Source organism: Galleria mellonella, unplaced genomic scaffold (genome assembly GCF_026898425.1).
Source record: "Galleria mellonella isolate WM207_F2 unplaced genomic scaffold, CSIRO_AGI_GalMel_v1 utg176, whole genome shotgun sequence".
Classification (NCBI taxonomy): Eukaryota; Metazoa; Arthropoda; class Insecta; order Lepidoptera; family Pyralidae; genus Galleria; species Galleria mellonella.
The window spans coordinates 618236-638578 of NW_026442019.1; the positions used below are offsets into that span (position 1 = coordinate 618236).

General features: G+C 33.4%; 1 protein-coding gene across 1 annotated transcript in view; it reads left to right on the forward strand.

Moving 5' to 3' along the window:
- Nucleotides 1–20343, forward strand: part of LOC113509471 (uncharacterized) — a 149195-nt gene that overhangs the window by 88717 nt on the left and 40135 nt on the right. Inside the window, exon 3 of the mRNA XM_052893529.1 lies at nucleotides 12465–12670. Within this exon, the coding sequence (XP_052749489.1) occupies nucleotides 12465–12670 (206 nt within the window). The remainder of the gene's footprint in view (nucleotides 1–12464; nucleotides 12671–20343) is intronic.

Genomic DNA, 20343 nt, shown 5'->3' on the forward strand with positions numbered 1-20343 from the left:
GTAAATTCACGCCATATCCCACCCTTCAAACCGAAACACAGCCATGCAAACACAACTGCTTCACGGTTGAAACACGAACGAACTTGTACAATTTTGAGTTGTTACTTTTTACTACATTTTGTAAAGAGTATAATGAATCATTCATTTATTCATACGATTCAGAGACACAATATTATCTAAATTGTACATCATCAGATAAAAAATAAAATAAATTTTACAACTGTTCAAATTACTGCCATTTGCACAAACTTCTGGACAATGTATATATTCCACAGCTGTTTAAAATACTATTGTTCAACAAAAACTTTTGGACAATGTTTTCTGTTTAAATCTGTGAAATCCTACAGCATCTATTTACTCAAAATGTGTGGCAATATATCACTAGCTGTGTTCGAGACATTCTCATCTATTTGATGATTTAACGAAGACAATATTTTCTTCTTTTATCTTCTTAATCTAATCTTTTGCCTCTCTTGAAACGTCTCAATGTTTGTAGACAAACTTTTTAACATCAGTGTAATTGTTTAAATAAAATATGGAGATGTAAATTCTTACTAATTTGGTAAAATTTTAACTACACGATGTCTGTACATGGAAGATCATCTTCGTCATCATATCATCCTTTAACTGTCAACTGCTGAATATAAGTCATCCCCTTGGGGGGTTTTGCCAGTAGTTGCCATGCTTGGCAGGCGGGTTGGTAACCGCAGTTAGGCTTTAAAGACGTTTTAAGAGGGACGCTGCTGCTCATTCCTCGCCCTCTCTTAATCGTCTCTTACGAGATCAACGGGAAAGGATCAGGTGGCCTATTTTATGCCGGGACTAAAAAATAGTAAGGGAAAAAAATAGTGAGGATTAAATATAAAATGGGGTGTTTTACCAGTAGTTTCCACGCTTGGCAGGTGATTTGGCAACCGCAATTAGATTTTAGAGATGTTTTAAGAGGGACGCTGCTGCCCATAAGAGATATTTAAGAAAAATTAATAAGAGAGATCTTCATAAAGCTAATAGATACCAAAACGATGTTTATTTTTGAAATTTTATCTCTGTCTGTCTATCTATATATTTGTTACGCCATCACGCAATAATTACTGCTCCAAATTATATGCGGTTTTCACTGTTGCATTCCTGGAAGTCTAACTTAAAATCAAACTACTCTTAAAATAAAATTTACTTATTTTTAATTCATACTTAAAGTCTAAATTAAAAATAAGTAGTATAAAAAAAAACGACTTTTGTACAAAGTCTCCCTCTGGTATACATGATATATATTAGATTCCGATATATGTTAGAGATTGTATTGATGAGTAAGCATCTGGAAAATGTATTCAAGTATTTAATGCAATCATTTGCTTCTGTAGTTCACAGCTCACTTCAATAAGCAGCGAAGCGGCGTTAGTACTCACACGTTAGACCGTTTGCGCAGTCATATACGAGTATACATTTTCGCGTAACCGCTTAAAAACCTGTACATTTTTTTCACAAAAGAGCAAAGTGAGGCACACGCGGCGGGTTCTGCGGTTTTTTTGTGCCTATCCAAGTTCACAGTAGATACATCCCGAAATACGAATGTACAAAAGTATTGTTGACTTTGACTGACCTCAGCAGGAATACGCAAAATGTTTTGTAGCCAATTTTTCTTTACACATAAAGTGGCATTGTTTGACACATTTATGTGGCAAACAGTTTTTTGGATGGTAAACGATAACCTTAGCCTAGATAAAGACAACGGCAAAACCATCCGCTATCTAGTCTTAAACTCAGCAAGGAAGAAATCTCTTTTAGAGATAAGTTCGCCTTTGCTAACATTGTTATTAACTTATTGTTGTTACTGTATGTTTTAGTGCAATAAAGTATATATAATAATAATAATATTGTAAATATCATCATCGTCACCATATCTCATAAACAATCATAAGCCTTGGGTACCCATTCGTGTTTCAACTGTGAAGCAGTTGTGTTTGCATAGCTGTGTTTCGGTTTGAAGGGTGGGATATGGCGTGAATTTACAGGGTACAGAGGAATAACATCTGAGTCCTCAGGAATGGCAACGCAGGGGGGGTATCATGAGCGAAATAGTATACTCTGTTATGTTCATGGTACTGCTCATGTCTATAGGCGACGGTTACCACTTTCCATCAGGTAGGCCGTCAGCTTGTTTGCCATTCTAAGTTGTATAAAAAAAAAGCCTTCTCTATAAAGGAAGTTTTGCCAGTAACATAATTATCGCACTTGGCAGACAGATTGATAACCGCAGTTAAGCTTTGGTGGTGTTTTAAGAGGGACGCTGCTGCCAATCCCTCGACCATGAAGTTGCCTCTTACGACACCCATGGAAAAGAAAAAGGTGGCCTATTCTATTCCGGGATCACACGGTGATTTTAAATTTGTAAACATCCAGACAAGTACAAAAATATATACTATATATGTATTTATATTGTGTGGGAATCGAACCTGCGACCATCGGAAGGTGAACCAGTGTGCCAAACGGTTATACAACTACCTATGTTTGTTAAATTATCAGTAAATTTATATAATCTACTTAATGCACAAATATTTAATAGTATGAAATTTTTCAAATATGTTCCGTAATATAGGGTAGGTAAGGTAGAAAATATCGGAGACATAAACGGAGATCCGTTAGAGATATCTAGCAGGGAATCCAACAGAGAAGAAAAGTCGTTAGAAGGGGCTGATGAGAAATTTTATCGGCCACACGTCTAGTAGCTAATACAAGAAATATCGCCTTCCTGACTTAGATAACTATTAACCTAGAAATTTAGGTTTTATTGTACTGTAATAAAGGTGTATTTCTAAATAATAAAAATAATTAAATTTTTTGTATACTACGATATTAAACAGGTTCTCTTGAAAAGAGTCTTACTGGAAGCAATCAACATGAAGGCTTTATTGTATTTAAACAAATATATCTATTGTTTGTTATTCTTTTATTTTTTACTAGCTGTTTTTTATACCACGAAGGTAGCAAACAAGCATACAATAACATGTATAAAAAAAGTCTCTGGATGCTTGCAACACTAGAGTGTCACGAGTACGTTGCCAACATTAAGCTTTACCCAAGAATTCGTACATATGGATTCACGAAGAGAAAGCAGTAAAATGAATAACTTTTAGATTCTTATCGAGATGAGCTCCCTGCCGAGGTTTTTCCAAGAGACTACAGCATGGAGTTATTCAAAAGTTATTTCAGTGTCGTGTTTATTCAAAGGTTTCTTCAGTGTCGGTAACCGCTTACCTTCAGGTGGGCCGTATGCTTGTTTGCCACCTCGGTGGTATAAAAAAAAAGATGAAACATAAACTAGATTTTAAGTTTGGTTATCACGAATATAACTTTAAAAGCCACATCGCATTTTGTGCAGTAATATTTAAGATACTAAAACAAAGTTATAAACGGACAAACAGTTAGATAAAAATTCTAAAATTTATTGTTTTTGCTTCTATTGCTCTTGTTAAGACGATGAACGGTTTCCTTATTTTTTTTTTCTTTAGTATCTTCTATGTACAAGCTGTTTTACTTGTTAATAATGTAGCTTTCTGTAGGTGAAAGAATTTTTAAAATAAGTCGAGTAGCTGGCACGTTGCATCATATCAGCCTCCCCCTTAGGAGGTTTTGCCAGTAGTTGCCACGCTTGGTAGGCGGATTGGTAACCGCAGTTAGGCTTTAGAGACGTTTTAAGAGGGACGCTGCTGCTCATCCCTCGCCCTCCCTTAATCGTCTCTTACGATATCAACGGGAAAGGATCAGGTGGCCTATTTTATGCCGGGACTAAAAAATAGGGAGGGAAAAAAATTGTGAGGATTAAATATAAAATGAATTTTATTTTAAACTAGAAATTGTAATTTATGATGCAAGAACTAAAACACTATTTTAATTTTATTTATTTATTTATTTTATATTAGCAAGGCAACAGAAAAGTAAAAACGGCATGTCGTATACAGATAAACAGAAATAACAAAATAATTACGCGCCCCAGTAATAGTTGCAAGTTGATTAAGGGCCAAGATTATTCGGAACCCAAACAACATTTAGTGAAATAAACATACATCATGCAAGCACTATCTCTCGTAATATATCACGACATGATAAATGATGGTAAAGTATAGTGCATATGCGCCCCTTATCGTATGTAATCCGGTGACAGACGTCCCACTATACGTATGTATGGAACATCTATCTTGGGCGTGTTATTTTTTACATAAAACGTGGAGGTACTTCGGTAATATATTGTATTTAGGGATGTGTAATATGGATACCGATGCGATATCTATATATTACTGGAAAGGTTTTTTCCCATTTCGATGTCGTCCGGATCAGTCGGATATCTATTTTCGGATATGTTAAGCTTGTTATCGGATTTTATTTTTTTCAACTAATATACATATATTCTGAAATTATATTAAATATATTTATATTTAACATTTATATATATTTATTTATTTTGTGAAGCAAAATGTATGATTTTTTTTTCGAAAGTTTAGATGAAGTCTGAAAATTTTTTATACGACCTTCAAAAATATTGTTTTGAAAAACCACATTCAATTTAATTAAATACTTTTTGTGTAACAATTTAAAAATTATAAACACAAACAAAAATTAAAAAAAAATATGCTTTGCTTTTTACAGCTTTCAGTAAAATAATAAATTTATTAAATATAATAATAATAAAATTTATTAAATATATCCCACGTACAGACATGTGGGTAATAGTCATGTAGTTACAATTTTATTACATAAGTAAGATTTTTTTATACAACTTAGAATGGCAAACAAGCTGATGGTCCACCTGATGAAAAGTGATAACCGTCACCTATAGACATGAGCAGTAGTATTATGAACATAACAGAATATACTCTTTCGCCCATGATACCCCCCATGCATTGCCATTCCTGAGGACTCAAGTATTATTCCTCTGTACCCTGTAAATTCACGCCATATCCCACCCTTCAAACCGAAACACAGCCATACAAACACAACTGCTTCACGGTAGAAATACGTATGGGACAGAGGTACCCAAGCAAACAACTTTTGTACAATGTCTCCCTCTGGTGATTAGATTAATAGATTATATATTTATACCTTTCCAGCATAGGTGTTGCTGGAAGAGAACTCTTTTAGAGTTAAGCTCGCCTTTGTACATTTATTTACCTCTAGCATATTTTTGTGTATAATTAGTGTGTACAATAAAGTATTAAATAAATAATTAATAGATTTAATTCGAATTATGTACTAAAACATAAAGTAAAAATGTTATTCGTTCTATAGAACAAATGAGCGGTGTGTCGCCTCTTTTCGCAAAATAAAAGAGATTGTTCGACCTCAATCCTGCTAGGAGCAATTCTCTGCTGCAATATGGCTCAAGTTGGAAAAATTTATTCAGTATCCCAAGGAATGGATTCAATTAACGAGTCGGAGTCAACTACACATACCACATTCTATTTTTTTTTTTCTCATTTAAGAGTTTCCTCTTGTCGGTGCAACTAATTCATGCATCTTCTTCCAACCAGTTCTATCCCAGGCCATATCTTTGACCTCCCTACACGACATGACACCTAGTGTTTCTTTTATCTGCCCCATGTAGTTATTTCTCGGTCTTCCCCTTCCTCTTTTGCCTTCTATTTTTCCTTCTACTATATTCTTTCAACATTTGTGAATCATTGGCTCTAACACACCAGCAAAGAGAAAGATTAGCTAGTACACAAAGCGCAATGGAAAAAAGCATGTTGGGCACCGTGATTGATGATAAAGTCAGAAATGCTGATACTAAACAGCGCCGCCGGCCTCCCATTACACTACGACACTACATTAAAAACCTCTAAAATTATCAGTGTTCCTCTACTGTATAATACATGTTTTATACATATAAACGTTCCTCTTGAATCACTCTATCTATTTAAAAAAAAAATCGCTACAAATTCCGTTGTGTAGTTTTAAAGATTTAAGTATATATAGCGACGGACAGACAGCGACAGCGACTTTGTTTTATACTATGCAGTGATATGTATCAACAACATGGAAGTTTAAAATTAACTAAAGGTTACGGTATTATGACGTTATTTATTTATTTTGATTTACGTTGATTATTTTTGAATGAATGAATGAATGAATATACTTTATTTGCATTATACAATATAGGAAATAAGCAAGACAATTTACAAACACAACGATACAATTGTATAAGTACAGTAAGGCGGTCTTATTGCTGAGAGCAATCTTTTCAAGACAACCTTAAGGTGATGGACTAATTGTTGTACAAGTAGGTATGATAGTGCTGTATAATTAAAAAAGCATCTTTTTTTTCATATGGTAAGTGTATTATTGAAACGCTTATATTATTAGAATTACAATAAACATCCAAAACATAACAAATCGTACGACGAAATGAACTATCTTAATCACGTCATCACAAAAATAAACAAAAATTGTTTAAATTAAGTAAATAAATAAATATCAGCCTTTAACTGTCTACTGCTAAACATGAGCTTCTCTCTTGAGGAGTTCTGCCAGTAGTTGCCACGTTTGACAGGCAGATTGACAACTGCAGTTAGGCTTTGGAGATGATTTTAAAGGGGACGCTGTTGCCCATCCCTCGTCAGATTTTTTATTTTTATTTAAATACGATTTAGCATTGAAAAATACATACAACTTTAAATTTTCATCGTATTACGATCAACCCCTGTATTTTAATCGCGATTTTTATATTTCGCAATAAATGGTAAAACAACGTTTACGGGGTCAGCTAGTATATATATATATATATATATATATATATATATATATATATATATATATATATATATATATATATATATATATATATATATATATATATATATAACTCGAAAACGCAATGTTCTGAACCACACCAGAACAACATGGCAGTCTTCTAATTAACGCTTTGAATTCAATTAAAGATTTTTCTCTTTGGATTCCACTAATTGATAATTAAGCATTCCAATTTGTTAATCAAAAGGACCGTTCCTGTGTGAAACGCCGGATTTCGGATGGTCGAAAACATTTCGGAGATAATTATTTTATCGGGCTTTGTTACCGTTTTTGGAAATGTTAAGTGGAAATAAATAGGTATCATCGTCAATACATATAATAAAATCGTAATTGGTCGCTGTCTGCATAAGAAAAGTTATTATAAGAGGCTTTTTGAATACAATAAAAGTTTATTTGTCTGTACGTTTGTGCACGCTAATCTCAGAAACAATTTAACCTATTTCGAATGCGGTTTTCACTAATGCATATTTATTTATTTAACTCTTTAATGCACCATAATAAAAAATGTACAATGACAAGTGAATAATTCAAGTGAAATACAGTAACATACAGATTGAAATATATACATAAAAGGTCTTATCGCATTCCACTTAGCATTTAGTGTTTGCTTTATTTCAATCGATTCATAAACAAAAAAGTTACATCTATCTAAAAAATCAAATATAAAATGCTATAAAATAACCGATTAGCTAAACTGGTTGAAACTTTTTTTATTATATATATTTATTTTCAGTAATTCTGTCTACTCTTACGAAGTCGGATCGAATAGCCAGTCTATAAATAAAAATCGAAAGCGAATGTGTTGCCAAGTGCAAAACTCGAGAATGACTAAAAACATTCAAACGCATAAATATTCAAATAAACCCTTGTGTTCCGTGGAAGGCAAAAAAAGAAAAGGAAAAAAAGAAGAAAAAATATTCTGAAAAATGTATTTTTTCCCCCTCTTTCCCATAAAAAACTATTTCTGGATGCCATTTCAAAACACTTCAATAAAACATCAATCTTTTTTTTTAATTTTTCTATAATAAAATACAGTACAAAATCTCTACAATATTATATAGTCATTTGAGATAAAATTTTAATTCCTTGATCTTTATTTTATATTATTACTGCATCAATATGTATAACGTCGTTTATGTTGCCAGTGTAGAAATTGCACTTGTACCACTTCCACGGAAATTTAATGGCAACATTTAATTTATGTTAAACAGAGTGAAATTGGATTCGTTGGATGTCACAGCAAATGGCGGACTTGGAGGGGAAATATTAGTTTTCCTTCTTTAATAATATACAATCTAGAATTTGTATTTTGAGAATTTGTTTGTTGTATATAAATGTAGCACAACAAATTAAAGTGGTCGCTAAACAGAATTACACACGAAATACTAGATGTCGCTGGAATCGAGACTTGTAGTTTTTGTTGATTATTTAGTAAATTTAGTAATTAATTGAAATTAAACAAACACTAAATCTAATTTCTAATGTAAGTAGTATATTCATTTATTTTAACATTTATTATATAAGTAGGTAGGTATTATATGTATTTATAGTGTATGTATTTATGTAATATTTTATTATATATTTTAATATTTTATTTAACTATATATTTGTTTATGTATTAATAGTTGTAGCACTTCAGCTGACCGCTAACGAAATGCTTTCTTACTGTACTGTGGTAACCGTCGCCTATAGACATGAGCAGTACCATGGACATAACACAGTATACTGTTTCGCCCATGATACCTCCCCATGCGTTGCCATTCCTGAGGACTCAGGTGTTATTCCTCTGTACTTAGTAAATTCACGCTATATCTAATCCTACAAACCGAAACACAGCCATTTAAACAACTGCTTCACGGTAGAAACACGAATGGCACAGAGTTACCCAAGCAATCGACTTTTGTACAAAGTCTCCCGTTACACATTTAAGTAGTAAAATATTTACAAAACATCTAAACGTTGATGATAACTTGCCTAAGTGGGGTTCACTTACGAAGACCCCCATTTATATTATTTTTCCCTCGACCTCGACAATGTTATGGATCCCTAGGGGTCTAGACGACTTTACAGAACGATGAAAAATAAAGCAAGGTACTGCTTACTTTATAGTTCTCCGCAATCTGGGATATTTCTTTGCCAAAAAGCAAATGGTAGGGTTTTGTAATAATCTTAAAGTAATCCTTATAATATAAATGTGTAAGTAAGTTTGTTTATTTGTTACCTTTTGGGGTCTAAAAGTCTCTAAAAGTAGATGATACAAAAGATTAACTATACTAACTATTTAGTACAGCGGAAGAGATTGTATGAATATATATATATATATATATATATATATATATATATATATAACGATCGGCGTCTTACTGTCCGGCTCGACCCATATATATACTGTGTAGAGATGTTGCATCTCTGTGCAGTTTACCGAATTTAAAAGTGCTCTGAAGAATTGTTAATGATACTGCTGCAGATTTTCACCATCACTTCGCCATAAACTAAAATTTCATCCCAACCATCTGACGAGTGGCGGTCCTCCACCGTGCGTTTTTTACTTGGTGCACAACCAAATTTGGAATCAATAAAGTATTTGAACCGATACGACAACATAAAAAAAAGAGCATATTCCTTTTTAAAAGGCCGGCAGCACACCTGCAATGCCGTAGGTGTTGTGGGTGACCATGGGCGGCGGTAGTCACTTACCATCAGGTGAGCCGCATGCTATTTACTATCTGTGTTGTAAAAAAAAAAGTCAGCGTAAAGATTGTTTACACACACACACACACACACACACAGAGAGAGAGAGAGAGAGAGAGAGAGAGAGAGACGCACGCACGCACACGCATACACATATACTGAAAAAATATCAGTTAAAAAAAAATAATAGAACTAAAATATTTATATAATTTACAAATTATTTTGTTAAATCTATGCACCGCCATTTATTCTCTCTGTTTATCGTAACGGTTGACTGGTATGTATGGTATGGAAGAATGCTATCAGGCATTAATTATATATATATATATATATATATATATATATATATATTATTAAAATGATTTCATATTCCACGAATTATTGTATATTATTATATAATTGAAAAATTTCAAAGTGGATGAGATTTTGAACTCGTAACTTATACGCCATGCCTTATTATTTAGTAATTTGACAGTTAATATAATTATTTATCTCAATAAATAATGCAAAAATTATGTACATTTGGCTGACTTAATACAGGACGGTGTTCTCTACCAGTCAACCATTGGGCAAACAGAATTGAATAGAAGAATAATAAAGTAATACTTGATATATTATAAACATAATTAAACTATTATAAACATACATACATACTCTGACACTTCCCTGTGGTTGACTGGGAGAGAATGCTTTAAGCATTAAGTCCGCCATGTACACATACATGTACTAATGAATAAATAATAATAAATACACATAATAAATGTAAAATAAATAAATAAATATACATATGTAAATAAATATATGTACACAAATAAATGTGTACACAAAATATAACATGTAATTAACTGTATTAGAAGAACATATAAAATAATCAATTACCACTCTTTCTTCAAATAATCCTGAATCTTTTAAGCTACGGGATTAAATGAAATAATATAAATAATTCATATAAAATGGATGCTAAAACATAAAGTTATGAAACGTATCTGATATTACACAACAAGCTGCAAATTTGGTAAAATCATATTAATTTTCGGGTAAAATTAATTTTACCCCATCCATAGGAGAGGTTGGGGAATTAATTAATTCTTGCACAAAATGTGGTAAGCTTAAAAGAAACTCTCTCAATTCCCATAAATTTGGTCAGCATTGAAGGATTAACACAGATTTTGCTCTACAAAAAAAAATGCTGCAATCGGAGCAAAACTTGCCCTTTATTTTTTTGTGCAACTTAGAATAACAAATAAGCTGACGGCCCACCTGATGGAAAGTGGTAACCGTCGATAAAGTCGACCGTAGTCAAACATTATCTAATTTTTTTTATATTATGAAGGCGCCAAATGCGCATATAGCCCGTCTAATAATAAACTATAGCCTATAGAAGCCTGCAACACTGGGGGTGTCACGTGCGCGTTGCCGACCCCAAAGAAACCTTAATATACCCTTTTTGAAGAAACCTATACTGTAGTCTCTAGAGAAAACCTCAGCAGGGAGCTTATTTTGGAGGAGGCGACGGTTGCCACTTTCCATCAGATGGGCCGTCAGCTTATTTGCCATTCTAAGTTGAATAAAAACAAATCATATCTCTATATTAAGAAATAATAAAATTTCATCGTGGCTCCGATCAAACTGTTTATAATTACTCCTCTCCATCCAAAGGTTGCCTGGAAGATATCGCTCTTAGCGATAAGGTCGCCCATTGTTTTCTCATTGTGATTATTTCTTGTAATTGTTTATATTTATAATAAGTTTACTATTGTAATCTTTTGGAGGAAACAATAAAGAGTATCTGTCTATTTGTCATATCAGCTGTTAACTCATAAATGTTGCCAGTAATTTCCATGTTTGGCAGGCGGGTTGGCAACCGCAGTTTCTTTAGTAATATTTAAAGAGGGACGTTACTACCCGTCCCTCGACGATTAAATTCTCTTAGTCGTCTTTTACGATACCCACGGGAAAGAAAGGGATAGCTAATTGAAATCTAGAGAAATTCACTACCATGTTAAATAAAGAAATACATAGATAGATAGATACTCTTTATTGTTTCCTCCAAAAGATTACAATAGTAAACTTATTATAAATATAAACAATTACAATAAATAATCACAATGAGAAAACAATGGGTGACCATATCGCTAAAAGCGATCTCTTCCAGGCAACCTTAGAAATGTGTTACATTTAAATTTTATATTTTATTAAGTAACTTAGCATGGCAAACAAACAGACAAGGTAACTGATGGAAAGAGACAATTTTCGTATATGCATGAACATCACATAATATACTGTGACGCCCATAATACCATGCTGGCTTAGCGACTGATCTACACTCCACCTTTAAGTCAACGTGGTAATATAAACTCAATTTTATTAAGTTTTCTTTTTCTCGCACTGGTGTGCTATGTTGTGTTCCTTTAGCCTCTGTCATATTTAGGGGATAAAGGAATGGTGCCAAGCGTGGCAACTACTGGCAAACTCCCCCAAGAGGCTTATGTTCAGCAGTGGACAGTTAAAGGCTGATATGATGATGATATGATGAAAGGTATGGTGATAAATTTTTTTACTACATCATAACATGAATAATTTCTTTTAAAGCTCTGTGTGAAATATATACATATTTGAAAAATTAAAAATAAAAAAAAATAATAGAATTAAAATATTTCTTTAATTTACAAATTATTTTGTTAAATCTATGCACCGCCATTTAGTCTCGTTTATATTATATATACCGAAACAATATATTTAGCGTAGCGTAATCAGTTATTAAGTTAACCCTGTAGACATATTTCGTGTTTATTTCGACATTACTCATAAACTACTGCACCAAAACGGATGCGGTTGAATTTTTTTTGAGGGTGTATATGTTATTTTTTCACGACATCTAGATTAGTTAGATTAGACAGATCATGACCAAATTTTTTTTTGCTTTTGGTTGCAACTTTTAAAACAAAAAATTAATTTCTTTTTTCTAGGTCCATCACCACCACCCACGTCGTCATCAACTCCCACGGTCAAGCCTGAACAGAATGAGCTGACTGTCACCTTCCCACCTCTGGAGGATTTATACAACAACACGCCGGAGAAACACTTCGGCACCGAGAACAATACGGTTGTGACTTCACAAACCGGATCCACAGCGTTACTACCTTGCGTTATTAGAAACATCGGGGATGGAATTGTAAGTATTTAGAAGAAATATTTATGTAGATTTAGTCTCTTTACCTACCCATTTGTATATAACTTATATATGTAACAAACGCTGAAGAAACTGCACTAGAAAAATCATTGGGAAAAATACGGTTGTGACTTCACAAACCGGATCCACAGCGTTACTACCTTGCGTTATTAGAAACATCGGGGATGGAATTGTAAGTATTTAGAAGAAATATTTATGTAGATTTAGTCTCTTTACCTACCCATTTGTATATAACTTATATATGTAACAAACGCTGAAGAAACTGCACTAGAAAAATCATTGGGAAAAATACGGTTGTGCCTTCACAAACCGGATCCACAGCGTTACTACCTTGCGTTATTAGAAACATCGGGGATGGAATTGTAAGTATTTAGAAGAAATATTTATGTAGATTTAGTCTCTTTACCTACCCATTTGTATATAACTTATATATGTAACAAACGCTGAAGAAACTGCACTAGAAAAATCATTGGGAAAAATACGGTTGTGACTTCACAAACCGGATCCACAGCGTTACTACCTTGCGTTATTAGAAACATCGGGGATGGAATTGTAAGTATTTAGAAGAAATATTTATGTAGATTTAGTCTCTTTACCTACCCATTTGTATATAACTTATATATGTAACAAACGCTGAAGAAACTGCACTAGAAAAATCATTGGGAAAAATACGGTTGTGCCTTCACAAACCGGATCCACAGCGTTACTACCGTGCGTTATTAGAAACATCGGGGATGGAATTGTAAGTATTTAGAAGAAATATTTATGTAGATTTAGTCTCTTTACCTACCCATTTGTATATAACTTATATATGTAACAAACGCTGAAGAAACTGCACTAGAAAAATCATTGGGAAAAATACGGTTGTGCCTTCACAAACCGGATCCACAGCGTTACTACCGTGCGTTATTAGAAACATCGGGGATGGAATTGTAAGTATTTAGAAGAAATATTTATGTAGATTTAGTCTCTTTACCTACCCATTTGTATATAACTTATATATGTAACAAACGCTGAAGAAACTGCACTAGAAAAAGCATTGGGAAAAATACGGTTGTGCCTTCACAAACCGGATCCACAGCGTTACTACCGTGCGTTATTAGAAACATCGGGGATGGAATTGTAAGTATTTAGAAGAAATATTTATGTAGATTTAGTCTCTTTACCTACCCATTTGTATATAACTTATATATGTAACAAACGCTGAAGAAACTGCACTAGAAAAAGCATTGGGAAAAATACGGTTGTGCCTTCACAAACCGGATCCACAGCGTTACTACCGTGCGTTATTAGAAACATCGGGGATGGAATTGTAAGTATTTAGAAGAAATATTTATGTAGATTTAGTCTCTTTACCTACCCATTTGTATATAACTTATATATGTAACAAACGCTGAAGAAACTGCACTAGAAAAAGCATTGGGAAAAATACGGTTGTGCCTTCACAAACCGGATCCACAGCGTTACTACCGTGCGTTATTAGAAACATCGGAGATGAAATTGTAAGTATTTGGAAAAAATATTTATGTAAATTTAGTATCTTTATGGGTGGGTGGGACATTTGTAGATAATTTAGTTATGAAACAAACGTTGAAGAAACTGCACTAGGAAAAACATTGGGAATAACACGGTTGTGACTTCACAAACCGGATTCACTGCGTTTCTACCGGGAATTATTAAGTACATCAGGGATAGAATTATAAGTGTTCAAAAAAAATATTTATGTAGATTTAGTCTCTTCACCTTTCCATATTTTGACAATTTATATATATTTTTTTTCCGGGTCTCTTACCGCCCCCCTTTAGGCCTCCAGCGCCCACAAGGGGGCGTTATTGCCCACTTTGGGAAAGGCTGATCTAAACTAACAAATATAATAACAGTTCCATAAATAATCCCCCCTAAGCAGTTGAGAGGTATTCACTAATCATTTGTGCGCGTAATATTTTTCCAGTCATATCCGTCTTTTATTAAGGACTGTCCATAATACGACGAGCGGAGAACAGACGAGTACCGCGAACGCATTAACTTAACAACCCATTAACGTCTCTCCACTTGTGGTCCCTTGTCACTGCCCATACAAAAAGGATATAGTATGCTATATTCTTCTAATATATTTCCTTATTATCAGTCTGGCCTATTTGGTGTTAATGCACCAATATAATTACTTTATTCCCTGGTCGTTGATTACATTTGGGGATCCAATTTGTGTAGAATATTACACATACAAAGATTGTATGAAGAAAATATTCTGTGAACACTTACATGAAGCCGGAAAGTCGGATGCTCCCGTGGGAGAGCGGGGAACACGTGTTTCGTCTTGATGCTTTCTCAGCACTTTAAAATTTACACTCGAGAACTAGTTCACACAACTTGAATTTCACTATTTTCTTATTTACAATACGTATTACATGATTTGAAATCGAAGAGAAGCTACATCGAAAAGCCCTCACATCGAAAGGCTGTCAACAGAGACATGTGACGTCGAGTCTGCAATATTGATTGGCTTAAAGTATGACCAATTCACAAACTGGTCAATGATTGGTAGTTTCAATCTACAATGTTACAAATAATAACTGAATATTAGTAATCGAATGTGAGTAATGATCAAGTTATTAACGCACCCATAACCCTTAGTGGTAGAGGAAAAGCGATTGTTAGTAATGGAGACTAAGAATCCCATTGCTAGCAATATACCCAACCAGGTTATCCTCCTCGCAGTACTTCCTGGAAACTATCATGGTTAATTCCTGAGGAATTCATCATGATGTGCTAACTGGCCTGTTTTAATCTTCATCGTTCACCTTTCACTGGTGCCCCGCTAGCGTATTTCGTTAGCGCAGGTCACCATTCAATTTTCATCCAATAAAAAAAACCCTTAGTGGTCTTTTATTTTGTGGATGAAAAGCAGTATAAAGAACATTGTATTAAGAAAAAAATACTAAAAGAAGAAAGAAAACATATTTTAAACGTACGTAACTTTCCTCATGTAAAGCTTTACAGACGTAGAAGTGTTTTCCTTGTATTTATAGATCCATCAAAATAGAGCACACGTTTCTATATGAATTCTTTTATTGCATTGCAAAGTGCCAATACGTATCGGTAACAACTTTTAGCTGATACAACGGGGAATTTTGTCCCCTATAGATAAAAATTGTGGAACTGAACAGGATTATATTATGATTGTATGATCTTTTATGTATATTTAAGTATAGGTAATAAATAAACGTCCAAACATTGTTAAAAAATTTCACATGTTATTTGATGCATAACTAGACAATATAAATTTAGCAAATTATTTAAACATTCGTAGTAATATAATCAAGGTTTCATATTAATAAATGATATGAATATTAAAGAAAAAAAAATAAAACAGAAAATATTCATCGAATCAATTTAATTACGAATTCAATCTGCGCTTAATCCTTATCCACTTGTTGTAATATGGATAACCCCTTACTTAAGGAAAACTGTGCTACTGTACCTTTCTATACCAAATACTTTGCCGTATATGGACTCGTTCTATAAGCCCTTTTCGTACATTCATTGTTACGATATCACTCTCCACTATAGTGATGTGCCGAATCAGCCTTTTTCATATTCGAGTACTTTGATACTCATTAAAAAAACAATCGAATCCTGATTCGAGGACTCAAATGAGCACTCGAGTTCTTGATCAGACTCAATTAATTTTTTAATTAATTTCTGATAGTTACTTTTCAATAAACTTTTAAGTAAACTAGCTTTTATCAGTGACTTTGTACGCGTAACAGAGATATGTTCACCATTCAGGATAAGAAGTAGTCTATATCCTTCTTCTCATATACCATATGTATACCAAAACTTTTTTTTTCTCCAACTTAGAATAGCACACAAGCTGACGGCCCATCTGATGGAAAGTGGTAACCGTCACCTATAGACATGAGCAGTACCATGGACATAAGAGAGTATACTGTTTCGCCCATGATACCCCCCATGCGTTGCCATTTCTGAGGACTCAGGTGTTATTCCTTTGTACCGAATAACATATATCCGAATCTTGTAAATTAAGTATTCGAGTACCTAAGAATCTTTTTTTTTAATAATGATAATGTTATGGTAATCCCGCTTACACTATCGTCAAGTGTGCTACTGGCAAAACCCCAAAGGACCACATAGAGGTCGACAAACCTGGGTACCTGGTAATTATTCGAGTCAGTACTCGAGTTAGTTTTATTCGGCACACCACTAATCCACTCGTAAGGTAACAGGTTGTCATTACACAAGAAAGTAACTACAGTCGTATCGTTTGTTTTTATATGGAGCCACGCACATTTGACCCGCCTATCTCATTAAAGGAAGAGATGGTACATGTATAGTTTTACCTATGAATTCTTTTGATAATTAGCAATAAAATTATTAGTAATAAGATCTCTAGCTGCTAGCAATATTATAAATAAAATAAAATATTTATTTGCTTTAGACAAACTTTTAACATAATAGAGACAATGTGACAGAACTTTTTGGCATCTGTTTAATTACCTTAAAATTGTAGGCATGTAAATTTAATGTATTAAATAAATAAGGACTTTATATATACTTAATAAGAAATATAATAACAATCTTTATTACGAAAGTCTCGCATGTGTACTCTTATCTATACACACATACACATACACACGCGCACACACAAAAACACGCGCGTGCGCATACACGCAACATGCACAAACACCCACACGCACGCACACACCCGCATGAGCACGCACGCACATAACGCTTAATTGCAAGTGTAAATTTTTATTCGCAAAATATGTGTGCAAATAAAAACAGCAAAATAATTTAGAAGAATTGAAAATTTCCTACTTTTGATAAATTGTACAGGAAATTGTCGCGAATGACAATTTTAGTGTGTCAACATTGTGGCGAGTCGAAGTGGTATGAATAAAATTACGTTTTCATTGCCATAAAATATCTGATGAAAATGCATGCACTGAAATGATCAAATTATGCGATATACCACAATTTATTGCTGAGTGAGACATCGAGTTAAGCGTTATATTATTCTCTAGCGACATTTCGTATCTGCCGTAGTATTTTCAATCATAGTACCAAGTGATAAGTTTTAATTTGCTGAAATTATGGACATATATAATCTTGCGTCTTAAAAAAGGCAACGCATATAGTGTACCATGGCACAACGTATTCTGTAATGTCCACTATGTTGTTGATGTTCACAGTAGGTGTTGCTAATATGGATACCCATCCAATATTTATATATTGAGTTTCTATTTCGATATCGTTAATATCTGTCAGATATCTATTTTCGATATCTGATCAATATTGGCTAAATATAGGATATGTGGTAAATGGCAAATAAGTAATTTCAAGTGGTATAAAAGACTGGAAGAAATTTGTCTAAGTAATAAAACCTTCATTTACTGTTTATATGTAATTATTACGTATTTATAAGTAATTGGGTACTACCAAATTTAAATATCAAAACTGGAGATCGCGAGCCAAAATCAATTTTGATGTTTAGTTGCCAATAACTCTTAATTTGTATACACACAAACACTGAAATCTTGTGAGTATGAATGCGCGCGTGTGCGTGCGTGCATGCGTTCGTGTGTGTGTGTGCGTGCATGTGTATGCGTGCATGTGCATGTATGTGTGTGTGTGTGTGTGTGTGTGTGTGTGTGTGTGTGTATGTGCGCGCCCGCGCGCGCGCGCGTGTTGTGTGTATGTATATGAGTTTGTATATTTGTTTGTCTGTGTGCGTTCACGATTGAAGTTTTTTTTTTTTGCGGAAGAATAATACTGAGTTTGGTTTTTAACTCTTAGTACTATGACAGTACAAATACTACTTGAATCCTAGATTATATTTTTATGCCAGTCAACATAATATATGGTCAAGCGAACGAAGTCGCGTGTAGAAACTAATACACTATAATTATTTAATTAATATTCGTTTAGCCATTTTAACATGATGGATTACATTAACAAAATTATAGACATCATTACGAACTTTCTCATTTATCTAATTAGTAATTCAATTAATTTCTTCCTTTATGTACAGTACTACCAACTTATTAGAACATGGTCCATCCGTGTACTATATTTAATTCAAATTCCTTGATCTATTTAAGTGTAACTGAATTACAAAGATTGAAACGTCTTTATGAACTTTCTCATTTATAATATAAGCCTTATAAGGGCTTATACATTTAAATATATTCTAAGAAAATATTAATGGGCGTATTGTATTATCTTTACGTAGATAATGTAGGAATTACAATAGTACATTACTGCAGCGGCCAGTAACTGAGGCATTGATGGACGAACATGCAAATGTGGGCCGAGGCGTAGCCGAGGCACATATACGTGAGTCCATCAATGCCTAGTTGTGGCCAAGGTTTGTATAGTACTTTTCTCAAACAATGCGCGGAAATCAAAAACACAATTTTACTTTTTTAAGTTCAATGACGAATAACGAACAATAATAATTTTTCTTTGTTTTTTTTTTCAATAAACAGCTTTCTATTTGCAAGCCAGATCGAAGTTTAAATAAAACCTTTTATTAGTTACTTCCTTGGTAGCCATGTTTCGACGTAAAAGGTCATTCCATTTTTAAATTACAGGACAGATATGAGTTTACATAGTAATTTATCTGGCCGCAAAACACGACAGATATGGATTTTCATACAACTTTTGCCGGCCGCTGCCCGCATGTATCTGGCCAGTACGGCAATTTTGATTTATCTCGAAGAAGATTGTCAAAATAATGCTCACATTTGCAAGCATGTTTGAGAAAATGTAATTATAATATCTGTCTACCGTAAATAGGTACGAACGGTTACGTCGAATGGATAATGTAATTTAATTTTCGAATTTCCATGCCAATTCTACATATAAACATGGCATGATTATACGTTTGGTAATAATATAGCTAATTATCGTATTCTGTAATTTTCGAGGGAAATTGTACACCCCGAGGCGGGGCCACAGTAAGAACAAAACGCTCTGACATTTTCATGTGTATGTTGCAGTCATATCTGTTCAGTCAAAAGTACTTTTGACTGAAAATTATTGGTTATTTCTTCTTTGCATAATTTTTTTTTATTGGTGAAATAAATTAAGGTGATATAATCCGTGTTCAAAATTGAAGGAAAAATGGTTAAAAAAATAAATTTGACAGCTATGTTTTTTTTTCCTGCAACAGACATTAAAAATGTATCCAGACACGATCAACTTAAAGTGAACTTGTTCTTTTATATAATTTTTGGGCATTCAATGCTATGATGGAAATTTCTACCATTATGCAAAGGCACATTTGACTCCACATTTGCGGTTAAAATTACTTTCGACTAACGCTCTTCGTCAAAAGTAGTTTTAACTGCAACAAAGCATTAGTCAAAAGCACTCGTTAGATAAAAAAAAAAGATATTTATTAAATGTGAAATCGTTTATTACGAAAAAAATGGTATTACAATTGATACAAAAAAAAACATACTAACCTAACCTAACCTAATTTACTTTATTGAACTCGGAAAAAAAATTTAAAAAAAAATTTAAAATAAAATTAAAAAAAAAAACTCAGTAAATGTATAAGATAGACAATATGACAAAGATATGTAGGTTGTCGCATTAAAACATAGCGGCAGAAGCAAAAGAAAAAAAAA